The sequence below is a fragment of the Falco rusticolus genome, chromosome 3, assembly GCF_015220075.1.
Source record: "Falco rusticolus isolate bFalRus1 chromosome 3, bFalRus1.pri, whole genome shotgun sequence".
Classification (NCBI taxonomy): domain Eukaryota; kingdom Metazoa; phylum Chordata; class Aves; order Falconiformes; family Falconidae; genus Falco; species Falco rusticolus.
The window spans coordinates 60866943-60882099 of NC_051189.1; the positions used below are offsets into that span (position 1 = coordinate 60866943).

Genomic DNA, 15157 nt, shown 5'->3' on the forward strand with positions numbered 1-15157 from the left:
AATTCAGTTCCTGAGCATGTAATTCGGGTACCCTGCATGAGTGCAGAGCCTGGATTAGCAACTCTGGTGTTGCTCAACCACCACGCGCACCTTTGGCTTAAGATTTCTGTGCCAGCCTGACAGGACACAGCCTCTTGTTTTTGCAAATACCGAACGAGTCAGGCGCATACCTCAGCAACAGGGACCACTGCAGGCTTCTCCCGGAGCAGGGCAAGCAGTGCCTTTCAGCCTTGGGCCACGGGTTGTGCGTTTCTACCAAAGCCTGGCCTCCATCTGAAAACCCTGGGAGAGGCAGGCCTGCGCGCATTCCCGTTTTCCAAAAACTGTCGTTTGGCTTTGGACAGGTCGGGGCTGGGGGGGCTCCCGGGAGCGAGGCACAGCCTAACACTGCGGGCGAGCTTCCACCTGCACAAGCCGCACCCGGTGACACCGCCCGCAGGCCTGCCAGGGAGAGCGCCACACCCCCGCCCCGCCCCGCCCCAGGCGACAGGCGACAGGCGACAGCCCGCCCCCGGCACCAGCCGCCCCGCCCGCCCCGGCCCCGCCGCGCAGGCGCGCTGAGGAGGCGGAGGGCCCGGCCCCTCCCCTCGACGCCCCGTGAGCCCTGCGGCGGCCCGTCGCGGGGGCGCGGAGCGCAGCGGTGCGTGCCGGCGGGCAGGCCCGGCGACATGGCGGCGCAGAAGATTAATGAGGCGCTCGAGCACATCGCCAAAGCGGAAAAATAGTGAGCGGCGGGAGGGCGGGCGGAGCTGGCGAGCGGGTGCGGCGGCTGCTCCCCGGCTCTCCGGCCCCGTGCAGGCGTCGCGTCGCCCGAGCGGGGCTCGGCGGAGCGCGCTGCCTGCCGCCGCGGCCGCCCTCCCCCGCGGCCTCCGAGCCCGGGGGCTGCGGGCGGCCAGCTCAGCGCGGCAGCTCGGGGCTGCCCTCGGCCCTGGGCCGCGGCGGGGGGCAGCTTCTCGGGAGCTGTAGTTCTCGCAGGCGCCCGTGCGGGGAGCGGCGGCCTCGGAGGAACTACAGCTCCCGTGAGCCCCGGCGGGGCGGAGAGGCCGGGCAGCCGGGGGGGAGGTGGTGGCACCGCGGCGGTGTGACCTCGGGGGAGGAGGGGGGGGAGCGTGGGACGGGGGCGGCCGGCGCGGAGGGGGTCGGGGGACGTGGGTGCTTGGCCCCATTTCTGCCGCAGGGGTCTTCCCTGCAGGGGGCCGAGTGGGTGCTGGAGAGCGCCCTTTCCCCCGAACGGGGAAAATAAAGCGGCGCGGAAACTAAAAAGTCACGTCAGGGAGGCCTTGTGGCTCGGAGGGCTGGAGCCTGAGCAGTTTCCCGAAGGGCCGCGTGGCCTTCATCGCTGTGACCCTAACCGGGGGGCAAGGGCCGTCACTCCTGCTCTTCTGCTGAAGTCAGTGGGAGGAAAGAGTTGTGAGGGTTGTGGTGAATAAAGGAGCTTAAGCTTGCCGAGGTGGTGTGTGTTTTGTTTGTTTCTGGACTATGAGAAGTGTGTGATTGTTTCTTTTTAGATGGTCTCAAAGAGCTGTGCTGGCATTTAGCTTAGAAGGGGTTAACATCTATATACGACAGTCTTGTTGTGTATTATAACACTAAATATAGCCATTTTGCTTCCAAGTCTCAACTTCACAGACTACAGTATGGATGTAATAGGTCTGACAAAACTAAAGATGCTATAATTTTTGTAAGAAAGGTGACAGGCAATCCAGAAATCATGGATCAAAAGTATAAACTGTGATAGAGGACAGAATTCTCAGAATAAAAAAGAATCTGTACCAGACACACAAAATTACTTGACCAAAAATGCTTTTCGGTGGAATTAATTTTAAGCTTATCCTGGAAGGCATTTGAAATAAAAGGCACCTAAATCTCAAACTGTATGCAGAGTAAAGCATCGTGTGTTTCAGCTTTATGCATTTGAAACTTTGCCTGTGATAAAAATAACACAATATAAAAGCTTGCTTTAGAGTCATATACTGTGGTTTCCATCCAAGACAAACAACAAAACCAACACAGTGTCTGTATGCAACTGTTTTTCCAAGTTAAGCATGTATTACATCAGAAGTGTCTGCCTACGACAAATATGGAAGTGGACTCTAAATTTGTCACTCTAATACTTGTTTTAGAAGTAAGTCATAATAGTGAAGTCAACTTTGCCTGATGACTTGCCTCATTTTGCAGTGTATATGTTTCCTGATGTGTATCTATATGTCTGTGTGTGTGTGCGTGGTGCCATTGAGTGTCATGTTCCATTGTAGACATAAAAATGATGCGTGAGGCTTTGTCTTTGTGTTGGTAAGTAAATTCTTTCATTTGTGTACGCAGCAAAGAGTCTTTGATAATTCTTGGCAGCAAAAAATTACTGTAGAGCACAGGAAACTTCTTGATGTGTAACAGAAAGTATTGTCTGGTGTTATGGTATTCAAAATCTTGAGGTATGTTGGTGTAGGTGGAAGTATTTTTCTTCTGTTGACCTCTTACTGTTGAGGAGCTGAACTTGTGAAAATTCTGGGGACAGTAGAAGCATGTCAGAGTGAGGCATGTAATATGGGATGTTGTTGCAGTGCTTTGAAATTTCTGAAAGTGCTGGCATTTATTTTTGCAGTTGTAATGCCACCGTTGTATTAGCATATAGGTAATTCCTCCTTTTCAGAGGTAGTCCAAAGTTTTGAATATATCTGAAGTTCTTTGAAGGTAAACCATAAAATCTTCACTAATTGTTAACAGGCCTTTCTTGCATTTTAGTCTGAAAACTGGATTCTTAAAGTGGAAACCAGATTATGACAGTGCAGCTACTGAATATGGGAAGGCAGGTACGTATGGCTCTCAATATGGCCATGTATTTGTGGCTTCAAAGTATTCTTTAAGCTTAATCCCTGCTAACAATTTACATATTTTCAGTACATTGCTGTGTAAGTAAAACTGTTGTGAAGACAAAGTATGATGAAACAACAGCAAAAAAATAGTTTTAGTAGCACTGTGAAATAAATTTCAGATTGTACTTGGACATCTGGAACAGTTGTCAAAACAATTTTTTCCCCCAACACCTTACAACTTCTACTTCGCATGTTTCTACGTGTGAGAAAGATAAAGCTGGCTTTCTTTCACTTGTCCACCCCCAAATCCTATTACTTTACCTACAAACCCACAAATATTCCAGCTAGTTTTACAGTTTTGCTTTTTAATCACCTCATGAAATATATCCTAACAGAGACTGTCTCAGTAAGGTAGAGAGATTTTGCCAGGTTCTTTTTTAGGCATAGTAAGTTCTCCTTCCTTCTTTCTTTCCACTGCAAGTGTCACACTGAATATAAAATTCTTATTAGTTGATTCCTTTTTGCTCTTAATTTTCTTCTTTTTGGTAATAGTAATTTAGCATGGTTTTTTGGCTTCTTGCTTTAGGCGTTCCTACTCATTCATTTAAGCCTGGATAAGAGAAATACAAACTTGGAAGAGCAACTAGAGTATTTATAAATGGAAGTTTAATTTAAATCCTACTTTAATATTCTGTCAGTCTGGCTGAGATAGAAATACATATTTGTGCCCTGAAATGGTTGTGTTGAGGAGGTTATAGGTGTGCTTTGTTGATGGTACACTTATATTCCTTCCATACTGGTTTTGTATAACCTCTAATGGCTAACACTATATACATATGCATTCCTGCAGTTCTGTAATTAAAATACAGAATGAGTGAATTCCAAAATCCAGCTAAACAAATTATGCGCAATGTGTGGTACAGTGATGATATGGAAATGTTAACAATAAATGTTTTTAATGATAATAAGTGACTAATGAAGCAAGGAGGACTGCCGTGGGATTTCTTGGAAGAGCTTGGGAAATTAGCCATTCATTTTAAAAGTCTGTTTGCATCTTTAGGTGGCTAAATTCTTGAGCGGAAGTAGTGAAAAAAGGAAAATGCCAAGCTGTTAATAAGAACTTTGTTTGATTTCTTGCAGCTGTTGCTTTTAAGAATGCCAAGCAGTTTGACCAGGCAAGGGAAGCCTGTTTACGGGAAGCTGAGGCACATGAAAACAATAAAGCGTATCTTTTCATTGGTTGCTATTCTTTTTGCCAAGAAGCTGACTAGTTGCTACTAAGAATGGGGGGATGTGCATTGGTAGAAGATGTATTTAATGTATTTGTGCATTTTGTCAGTCAAACAAAACTGTCTTTTTAAAAGACTATTCCTGTGTGCTTTAAGCAGGAAAACTAAAGAACTCTTGGTTAAAAAAAAGCTGTGTTGTTTCCAATAAGATAGAATCATAGAATGGTTTGGGTTGGAAGGGGCCTTAAAGGTCATCTAGTTCCAAGCCCCTGCCGTGGGCAGGGACACCTTCTACTACACCAGGTTGCTCAAAGCCCCATCCGGCCTGGCCTTGAACACTTCCAGGGATGGGGCATCCACAGCTTCTCTGGGCAACCTGGCCCAGTGTCTCACCACCCTCAGAGTAAAGACTGTTTTCCTAAACATCTGGAGTGGTAAGATGCTGACCCATGCCTGAGATGTCTAGGTACTACTGTATAAAAATTGTTACATTTTTTTTAAATACATACAAATGAATAGTAAACTAAATACAACTCTAACATTATTAGAGTACTCGTGGTAGTATTTAGTCACCAGGGACATATTTTAAATAAATGTACTTTTTACAACTTTACGTGCAGTTACACTTTGGTATGTAGCATTTATTCTGTCCTTAGAAGCATTTATTTTTGATACCTTGGCTGTAGATGTAGTAGATTTGATTTCCCTTCATGGATTCCTTGCTTTGAAACTAGCACTTTTGTAAGATTTTGTACACTAATAATTTTTCTGCATTATATTTTTGTGGCATTTGTCCTTGACTTTGATAATGTTACTTCTAGTCTCTTCCATGCTGCCAAGTAAGTATAGGAGCCCTGAGGAATCTGAAACAAATTTTCTAACATATGGTACAAGTGTGAGCTATCATTTTGATCTCACTGTAATAAATGGTATGTTTTAAGTGGTTTCGCTGCTTTAAAAGCCATTTAATGGAAGTGCGGGCTAGGAAAGTCTGAAAACCTGCAATGGCTATTTGAAAAGATGAGGATTTTTATCATTCTTCAGCACCTTTTGATTTTGAATATTTTTTCTTAGATGAAATTATGGTAATTTTGGAATTCTACGCTGTTGAGCTTATAAAGACATTTTTAGTTAAAGAGAGTACTTCAAAGCAAGCAGATAATGACAAATAATCCAAATATTGCCCGTGGGTGAGATCATGAGAGTATATTTTTAGTGGGCAGTGTGGTTGAAGTACTGCATTTGTGGAAGATAATGTTACACGTGTGCTGTTTCATTAAATAAAACACTTGAAACGTCTTCAAAGCATTGAATATTAACAGTGGACTGATAGCTGATGCATGTTAACTTTTGCCATGTAACTACAGCTTGCTGAAACACACCGTATCTAACTACATTGTAATTTTTTTCTCTGCAGAGCTTACGAACAAGCTGGCATGATGCTAAAGGTATTTTCATTTGCTAGGTTTTATTAAAAAGTTGTATCTTATAGTGAAAAGTATTGTGCACTAGACCATTTTACAAATATATGTAAGCAAACGTTATATTAAAGGGGTATTTTTCTGTTGACTCATAGTCCCCACGAACACCCTAGTAAGGGAATGACATTTGTAAGTTGGGGGGGGGGGAAATGATGTTCCTTTTGTAGAAGTAAAAGTGAAGACCTTAAGTTACAGGGTAATAGAAGAGCAGTGTTGCTTTTGCTGTAAACTACCACAAATTCATGCCTACTTGAAAGCTTGGTACTTGGAAATTAGTTTTATGGAGTTGGTGGTCAACTTGCACTAGCTCTAGAAATTTGTAAGTAAAAATTAGAATCTTAATAGAAAAGGTATTAGTTTGCTTTGATTTTTTTTTTTTTTTTGTTCTACATAAGCACAGTTCCTGACAGCAACGTCCCTCTAACTGTTTCTTTGCAGGAGATGCAGAGACTCCCTGAAGCAGTTCAGCTGATTGAGAAAGCCAGTATGATGTACCTGGAGAACGGGACACCAGATACAGCAGCTATTGCACTGGAACGAGCTGGAAAGTAAGTCTGGGGGATTGGTGGCTAGAATGCATGCAGAGCATGGGTATGTCTTGAGTTGTCTTTCTTGTCTTTTTGATGCTTTTAAGTAAAAAGTATTTTCATTAGGTCTGAAGAGAAATTATTTATATTTATTACAGGTTAATAGAAAATGTGAGCCCAGAGAAGGCTGTGCAGCTCTATCAGCAAGCGGCATCAGTGTTTGAAGTAAGTGGGGTTTTATGTGTTGGTGGTTCCCCACCCTGCTCAGCAGAGAACTTTCCAGTTCCAGAAAGCATACAGAGATGAATGAATTGGTGTTTAGGGTCAGCTATACAGTTAAAAAAAAGCCTGAGGTTAGATTCAAACTGATTTTTCCTTCCTTTCACATCAGTGGCTCAGTAATGAAGCTGAAGGCTTCTTTTGCTGTAAAGGAGATTATAAAAGTTAGGAGTCTGCTTTGCCTTTTTCTGTCTGGTACTTAATTGAATCTGAATTTTGTATGCTGTCTTTCTGCCTTTTGTTGGGTAGACCAGAGGGTGGGGAACATGGCTGCCGGAGCGTTCTGGAGCCTAAAATAATTTGAAATCCTTGAAGGCACAGAAGAGAGGAGTTGCCCTGATGCTTTACCCATCCTGCAGGCAGACGATTTGCCTTTTTGCTAGTGCCTTTCGTGTACTTCTCTACCGTCGGTTGTCACATGTTTCCAGATGAGCAGATTTGCATCCATGTTACTTTGCTCTGTAGATCCATACAGGAGCTGGCTATGGGACTTGGGTGCACCAATGCTCATTGTGTTTCCCTTGAGTGTGTGAACTGCTGATACAATAATTAAGTTATTCTAAGTTACAGGTGACATACTTAGATTAAGGTCTAGTGGTCTTAATTCTGTGCAAATGAAATATGAACGCATGAATTTTTTGTTCTCTAGAATGAAGAGCGTTTACGGCAAGCATTAGAAATGCTAGGGAAGGCGTCAAGACTTCTAGTCAGGGGACGCAGGTATAGCTTTATGCCTTTTTAAAAAAATTACTGAATCTTTAATGGTGACTTTCATGGGTGTTTTTTCTTGCTGTTGTTGGGTTTATATATACTGTTACTTAATTCTTCTTTGAGAAACACTTCAAACTAAAATTCAGTTTCTGTGGCATATGCCATGTACATCCAGGAGCCACCTGTTTTGTGTTCTAGGATGGGAAAATGTGGGCTGTAAGGCTTTGTTTCCTTTGTGCTTTCTAGCTATTCAACAAACACATATACCAATTTTCATTATTTCTGAAACTGCTTTGGGAATTTAATTTTTTTCTTCCAGCACTAATATGTAGAAAGTACTTGAAAGTCTTACAGCTGTGGAATATAAAGCAGGTGAATTAGGTGACTAACTTGAGGAAAGAAAATTGTTTGCAGCAGCCTGATTCTGGACTTCTAAAGAAGAGTGTATCTGGGAGTCTCAGTGAGAATTTATTTTATTTGTTAATGACTAGCACCAAACCTGTCCTGCAGTTCAGCTTAAACAGGCTGTTTAAACAGGTAGTTCCTTTAAGAACTCGTTTGGGTTTCTAACTCTACTTTTAAGACACTTTTTTTCACTGCAGTATTGTAGTCAAAGGAAATTTACAACATAACTTGAAGGTCTTTCTGTGAAAACAAGTCAGCATAGGTCTGGATCATCTGAGAGACTTGGCTGCTCTGCTGCTTTATAGCTCATATATTATTGCTAATTCCTAGAAGTTTAATATGATGATTTAAAGATGATTCAAACTCCAGAGCAGTTGCTATGACTTAATATTGGTAGTTCATGGATATCAGACTTACTGATAGCTTATAGTAGCCTCACAACACACAGAAATCTGTTAGGGTCCGTAACAAGGCATTAATCTTGTACAATGTCATGAAAAATGAGGTTTCTCTGAGTGGATACCAGAAATGTTCTTAGCCTGCATGTATAGAAAAGGAATTGCTGACTATATTTCTTTATCTGCTCTGTTAGTAAGATCTATTTCTAATGTTAAGTTGTGTTGCTTTTTATTCTGGCAGACTTGCCGGTTTACTAGTTAAACACTTTGTGATTAGCCACAGGTTGATTATGCTGTATTCCTGACACTGATACTCCTAATTGTTTTTTTGGTTTTTTAGACTAGATGAGGCTGCATTGTCTCTTCAAAAGGAAAAAAGTATTTATAAGGAAATTGAAAATTACCCAACATGCTACAAGGTAAATTCCAAGAGACAATTTCTGATGGTGCATTTCAAGTTTTTCTGGGTAACTAATGACAGCTGACACCTGACTGATAATATGTACCTCTGGATTCACTGATGTGTTTCTTGCTACGTGATGAGAATTCATGGTAGCGCATGTTTCCCCAACCTCTAACTGCTTTTTTCACTACTATAAAGTTAAAGTTAAGATGCTGTTACCTACAGGAGTATCAAAAACAACAAATACATCAAAAATAAAGGTGTTACCAAAAATAACAAACCACAAACACTGTTACTTGCTGCAATGGTTCATTACAATGTTCTAGGAGATAACATGTTTCATACCAGCTGAGGGTATGGCTTACTACTTCTTAACTATGTTGTTCTGACTCTTATGTCAGTATCTTGGAATCATTGTGGATTGTAATGACCTTTTTTACACTAAATATTAGCAGTTTAGTATTTTTATCATATTTTGCTGTTGATTTCTATGGAATCATCAGGTTGGCCATTTTTTTCATGTTTTTGTTTAGAAAACTATTGCTCAAGTCTTAGTTCATCTTCACAGAAATGATTATGTTGCTGCAGAAAGATGTGTGAGGGAAAGCTATAGGTAAGTCTACTTCATGTCCTGTATTTTTAAACTGAATGTTTCATTAATGTAGATTGTTCTTCTGAAAGAGCAGTAGAAACACCATCCGGAAATTTTAAGCCTGTACAGTACATTAATAGCATTCCCTGGTATATGGCTATCAGGAATGTTTTTCACTCTTAACACATTTAGCTGTAATTAACATAGCTACTTTTCTTAATGAACCTAAAATAAAAAAAATAGTCATAAAGAAGTAGCTATGACTGACAGGTGAAATGAGATGGACATCAGAACTTCCCATTTTTTTTCCATGTTAAAAGCTGAGCAGAATACTGTTATGGCTGGGATTCTTGTCTTGCTTATATCCTTTTGCTTGTCCCTTTTTGTTTTTCTTTTCAAATGGAACAGAGGTGGATTAGTTATTGTAGACAAATGTTTTAGGATTAAAATGGGTATTTCTGGATTTTGCTAACTGAATTCTAATTTCTTCAGAATCTTGCCGTGTGTGTGTGGTGCCCTTGAAGTTGAAATTCTGACTTGTCATTTCCATATATTATTACAGTTTGAGTATGGAAATATGGAATGCAGTCTCAAAATGCGCTATAGCAGCATCCAGCATAATCCATTAAGCTGTCTAGTGTGGTGATTAGATTGAGAGAAAGATTAATCTAAATGTTTTTGTTAAAAGTTTGCTGCATGTGGATTACTACATTTCTGGTTATGTTGATCTAGGGGATCTTGCCCTCGTCATACACTGGAAGAAGAAAAGCAAGTTTTCTACTTTTTATGACTTTTTCTTTTTAAATAGTTGATTGAATTTAAAGATAATTTAGGAAACAGAAAGTAGTCCAGTTGAACACACTAAAATGAAGGAGGAATTTTTTACACATCTAGGAGAAAATTCTGGTGGCAAAATCTGGATTAGTGTTTAACCTTGGTTCCAGAGACTTTCCCAGCAACTCTGCATTTCAGCTTTCATTAGGACTTCAGTAACAAAATGCTGAAACAACATATTTTTACTCAAACTGTGTTTTTAGTGAAATGACTTGAACACATGTGTAAGTTAAATTGTACTTTATTTTTAGAAAGAATTTTCAAGATCAGTCTTTAAACATCTTGCTCACATTTTCCGAGTCCTCAATTTGTATTTTATATATAGAAACTCATTACAAAATTTTTCTATATGTGAAGTGGAGGAACAGTTTATTGAATAGTCACAAAAAATGGGAAAATTCTAATATTCTCTTTTTGTCTTGACTGTGATTGTCATCTTACTGTCAGAATGCAAATTAATATTGCTGAAATGTTAATTTTATGAATATGATCCATGTACCTGGAGAGACTGAAGTGGTCATAAGCAGCTTTGTGGAATAAGCAGTCCATCGGATTCTTAAAAACTTCTCGCTCTTCTGCTATTAATCAGCAGCATTTAAAGATACAGTAGCTGAGCATTAAGTAGATTGTGGAAATTCCCTAAATGAACTTTTAATTTCCTTCAGTATACCAGGGTTTAATGGAAGTGAAGACTGTGCAGCACTAGAGCAACTTTTAGAAGGGTATGACCAGCAAGATCAGGATCAAGTTTCTGAAGTCTGTAATTTGCCACTCTTCAAATACATGGACAATGATGTAAGTAGGCGGTTCCTGTGGATTTTTTTTATAATCCCTTTGCTTGTTCAGGTTGAGATATTTTTTTTTTTTCCTAGTAGAGGAAAATGAGAAGAGCAGAGTCCATGTATTGTGACTTGCTGTCATCCTGCTGTGTGCCTGTGAAGTTTACATTTTCTTCTACTTTGCTGCCTGCCAATGTAAATTCCCCCAGCATTGTTCCTTTGAGATGGTGGGAAGGCTTAGGTGAAAGAGCAGTTTGTTGTGGATTTGCTGAGTTTTGACGAGTTGACCAAAATTTGGTTCCCTTCTGCTTAGTTCTTTAGGAACCAGAACAATTTGCTGCTTATGCTTTATCTCAGAAATGCCATATAGCTGGCATGCATACATAAACATTACAGAATATGATGCCTACAGGATGGCTCTTGAATGTTTTTTCAGCACTTATTCCTTAGGAAGGCAAGAAATAGTGAAATTTTTTGGGTTTTTTTAATTTTAGTTTTAAGAAAGTAGTTGTGCAATACCTCCCCCTTTTTTTTTTTTTTAAACTCTGCTTCTAAATTGTGGGAAGTATAAGGATAGGAAAAGTGTGGAGTAATGGAGACATCCATCCATGCCAAACTTTGTAAAAGTATTGATTAGTTTTACTTTGTTACTATGTTGAATAGTAAAAATTAAGGGACTAGTCTTACTGAAAAAGTTGTGAGACTTTTTTACATGAATTATTGCTAGATAAAGTATGCAGAGCTGCATACTGAATTTTCTTTTTTATGTAAAGCTTGAAACACAGAAGCTGTAGGATGTGGCCAAATTATTCTATAATAAGCAATATCAATACAGATCTCGCATCCCACTCTGAGTGTTTGAGATAAGAAAAATAAACCAATGTGAGGTTTATTCTAAGGTGGAAAAATACACTCTGAAAGCAGCATCAGTCTGTTTTCTGTACTGTACTAAATGTTACTTGCTTGTTTGTTGTGAGTGTCAATCAGTTGTGTGCAGTGCAATTCAACAAGATCTTCTGTGATAATACAGAAATTAAACTTGCTTTGTTATTGTCAGTATGCCAAGCTTGGTCTTACCTTGGTGGTCCCAGGAGGTGGAATCAAGAAGAAATCGCCAAATGCTGCACAAGACAAAGCAAGAGGACCAGCTGCAGTGGGCTCTCATGCTGATGAGGAAGAGGATGAATATTCTGGTGGACTATGCTAGCTACAGACATAGGTTGTCTTAAATATCTGATTTATTTGTGATGTTGAGCATATCCAAAGGTATCAGATTTACCAGAGCTTCATTGCAATTATGATATGGGAATGCTGATATTAACTTGGCAGCTTCTGGGTACAATACAGGAGAAGAATCATCGCTGTACTTACCAACTTGGAACATCTTTAGACTTCATTTCTTACCTGGTAGGAGCTCCCTCAGGGCCCTGCCTTTAGGTGACAGGAAGAATTTGAGAGAAATCTTTTACTAAAAGCACAGTTTTAAAGAAACCAGAAGCACTGGAGTAAGGAGAGTGGTACAAAATTTTAAATGCTGGATTTCAGCAGCTGACACTTTTTGGTCCCGGTAATACTCTTACATTTGTGGTTGTCTTCTTAGTCAAATAAACAAGCATTCATCTGGCTATTTATTTTCTGTTTAACGCTGTAAGGCAGACTGTGCCAGGCGTGATTTTTCACTAGTATAAGCACTAGGGGGAGCATTCAGTTTATTTTCAACATGTTTTTACTCCACTGTGGAATATTATTTTGATACTGTATTCTTTGCAAGCAGTATCCATGTGGGTGTGGAAAATACTAAGTCAAATAGTTTGCAGCTGGTTTGTAAGCTTAAAAGTACACACACATCTTTCATCTTAAGAACTTTTTTGACCTGAACTCTTTGGAAATAAATACATGCATGGTGTTTGTAAAGTACACCTTGGGAATGGAAGGCGTGGACAACCTTTCTTAGCAGTGTTTCTGAAGTGCATGCCATAACCAAAAAAGAAACTGAAGGCAGCAGATAATGTGCATTGAATATAAAGCTTTGAAGACAGTGTTTAGCAGAAACTTAGGTGGAATGTTTCAATGATATGTTTGAGTTCATGAGTGTTTTAGATGTTTATTTACTAATCAATAGTCTTCATAGAAATTTCATTCTCTCATATGTTCAAAGCATAGAACAGCTGTCTCTTACAGATGGCATTTTTCAAACCAGCTCAGAATCCAAAGTAACCAAATTTTACTGGATCTTCTCTATTTTTGTTTGATTTCAAGGCATCATGTATTTTGCAAGCCTCTGTAGCATCTTAAATTTGTTTGACCATTTTATGCTTAAAAATTGACAGCTCTAGAAGTTGTATCTGTGGTGTGTTTCTTCAGAAGAACCCAATCGAGATCTGTGCTAGGGTGAGAGCACTTGGAATCCAGCAGGGATTTGTGTGCGATACGTGCGCCCAAAGTTCAGTAAACAGTAGACCAAAAGCACAGTGTTAAGCGTTGGTACAGTTTCTGCCATATTAAGGAATCTGATGTCTTCAAAAATATCAAGCATATGTCTGACATCTGTGTGATGTCTGACATCAGTGTGTCAGACATGATTGTGATGAAGGTAAAGTTTTAGAGGGCTAATAGTTGCTTTCCTTGGGGTGGATTGCACTCAGTAACTTTGTGATGAGTGCACAAACTACAGCATAATTTGTAGGCAGGGCTGCTGTAAAAGTCACATTATTCAATATAATGGGTGTTAACAAACCAGTTTTGTCTCTTTGTATTATGTAATAATAACCTTGGATTTTTATTTGAGACTACACCTGTAGTTCTTTACTGTCTGACAGGTAATTTCCCTTTGTTATTAGTCATGTGTATAGAAGTTTTTGCTCTTCTAAAAATAGTCTAAATGAAATTTTAAGAAGCAATTTGCTTTTCTCTGAGAATATTTACAGGTATACATGAAAGATGGTTTTGAAGACTTTCCTGTAACTTCTGTTCTCACCGTTGGAGCAACTCAGTCTGGTTATTCAGCTTGTGCCTTCAGGATTTGTTCTTGAAGGCGACCATGCACTTTTTATGGGGAGTCTTTATCACAAGCAGAAAAAAAACACACGTGTAGGAACACTGGGAACACCAAGTAATTTTCTTCAAGCATTTCCCACTGCTTTCAATTCTGAATTTAGTTGAATGGTCCCCGGGAGTCTGCTTTTTTGTATGTGTGAGCAATTACATATATCTGAGAAAATGAGATACATAAGAAGAAAAATGGGGAACCTTGTGTGCTTCTGTGAAAGAGCTTGCAGACTTTATTTAAACTGTGCTTGTAACACTAACAGGCCCTTAAAGGAAAAATTTAAATTTATGCATTAGATTCTTAAAGCATACTTCTCATATTGCCAAAAAAAATCAAATAGATGTGAAGACGCTCTTCCCCGCTCCCACCAGCTTTTTTCTTTTTACGCTGTGCCAAGTGTGGAAAATCTGGAAAAAAAGTAACTTGTACTAAACATGTTAAGCTGCCGTTGAACTGAAGGGGGCGTCTCTGAATCGTAGGAGTAGAATCTTAATCTTTGATTGCAATGTTGCTGCAAACACCAAATCTGCAGAAATGGAAGTGTCTGAAAATAAGATGGTCTATTTTATATAACTTATTCTTCTATTTTAGGCAATGAAAGTGTGATAGGAATGTTAACTGCCTTTTAGTAAATGTTTAACTATAGAAGTTGTCTGTATATTATGTGTTAGTGTTTGTTTCTATCTTTCAAAGCAATTTGCACACTTATGTAAATACCATGTAAGTGATACAACATAGAAAAGGTACCATTTACAGCAAGAAATTTTCCAAAACCAGTGTTGACTGCAAGAAAAAATAAAATTAAATTGTGCATGAAGGCTGAGTGATGGCCAACACAATGTATATGTAAAATGAGAAGATTTCTAAATTATCTATAACTTAATACTCAGTATGCCCAAGTGCAGTGTGAAACCTGTGCTTTATTTGTTGTTTTTCCAAATCTGTGGTGTATTAGAGTACAAAACGTGTTTGTAATAGCTCTAAAGATGCTGCCTCTTGAGAAGAGGCTATGTGTTTCACGAACATGAAAAATAAAACTTGGAACTAAGGCTTTTGTGCTAGCTTTCCCTGTTGTTGATCAGGTCCTGCTGAGCACCACCAGTTGAAAATGAAGATTGTTTTTTAATCTTGAGCAGATTTTGTGTGTGACTGTCTGCAGAGCTTGTCACCAAGCGTTGTGAGTATATTATGTGATGAAGGACCAAGTCTTGGGAACCTACTGGCTCGGGTTTGAGTGTTGAAAGTCAGCGAGGTCCAATCTGTGTGGCTTATTCACTAGATATTTACTTACAGGCCATTTCATTTATCCTGTGGCTTTTGTTTTTCTAACTGACCTTTTGATACCTTTCTGGTAGCTTTCATTGTTTGAGATGCTGACACCTCTTAGGCAGTTCTGTCCACTCAGAATAAAAGATAATGTATGTGCTTTGCCTCTCTGCTGATTGTAACATCTTGGTGGTTCATTGTTACCACTTCCCAAAGACATTATTCAGAGAACAAAATTATGATATTGGGCAACTGTCAGACCTGAATTTATAGTCTTTAGCAGTGTGAAATAGAGAGAAATAATTGATTCTCCAGTTCTTGGTCTTCCTTAATCTTGGCTAATTATGCAAAGCATAAAATAGGGTTTTTTTAAAAAAAACCATAACTGTGT

At 39.6% G+C, this 15157-nt stretch overlaps 1 protein-coding gene across 1 annotated transcript; it reads left to right on the forward strand.

Moving 5' to 3' along the window:
* Positions 1 to 568: 568 nt before the first annotated feature.
* On the forward strand, positions 569 to 14550 carry NAPG (NSF attachment protein gamma). Its single transcript, XM_037380298.1, has 12 exons — positions 569 to 724; positions 2743 to 2810; positions 3954 to 4038; positions 4864 to 4881; positions 5460 to 5490; positions 5962 to 6071; positions 6209 to 6275; positions 6979 to 7049; positions 8184 to 8262; positions 8780 to 8859; positions 10338 to 10467; positions 11509 to 14550. The coding sequence occupies exons 1-12, from the start codon at positions 669 to 671 to the stop codon at positions 11656 to 11658; spliced, it is 945 nt and encodes a 314-aa protein (XP_037236195.1). The 5' UTR covers positions 569 to 668; the 3' UTR covers positions 11659 to 14550.
* The last annotated feature ends 607 nt before the right edge of the window (positions 14551 to 15157 follow it).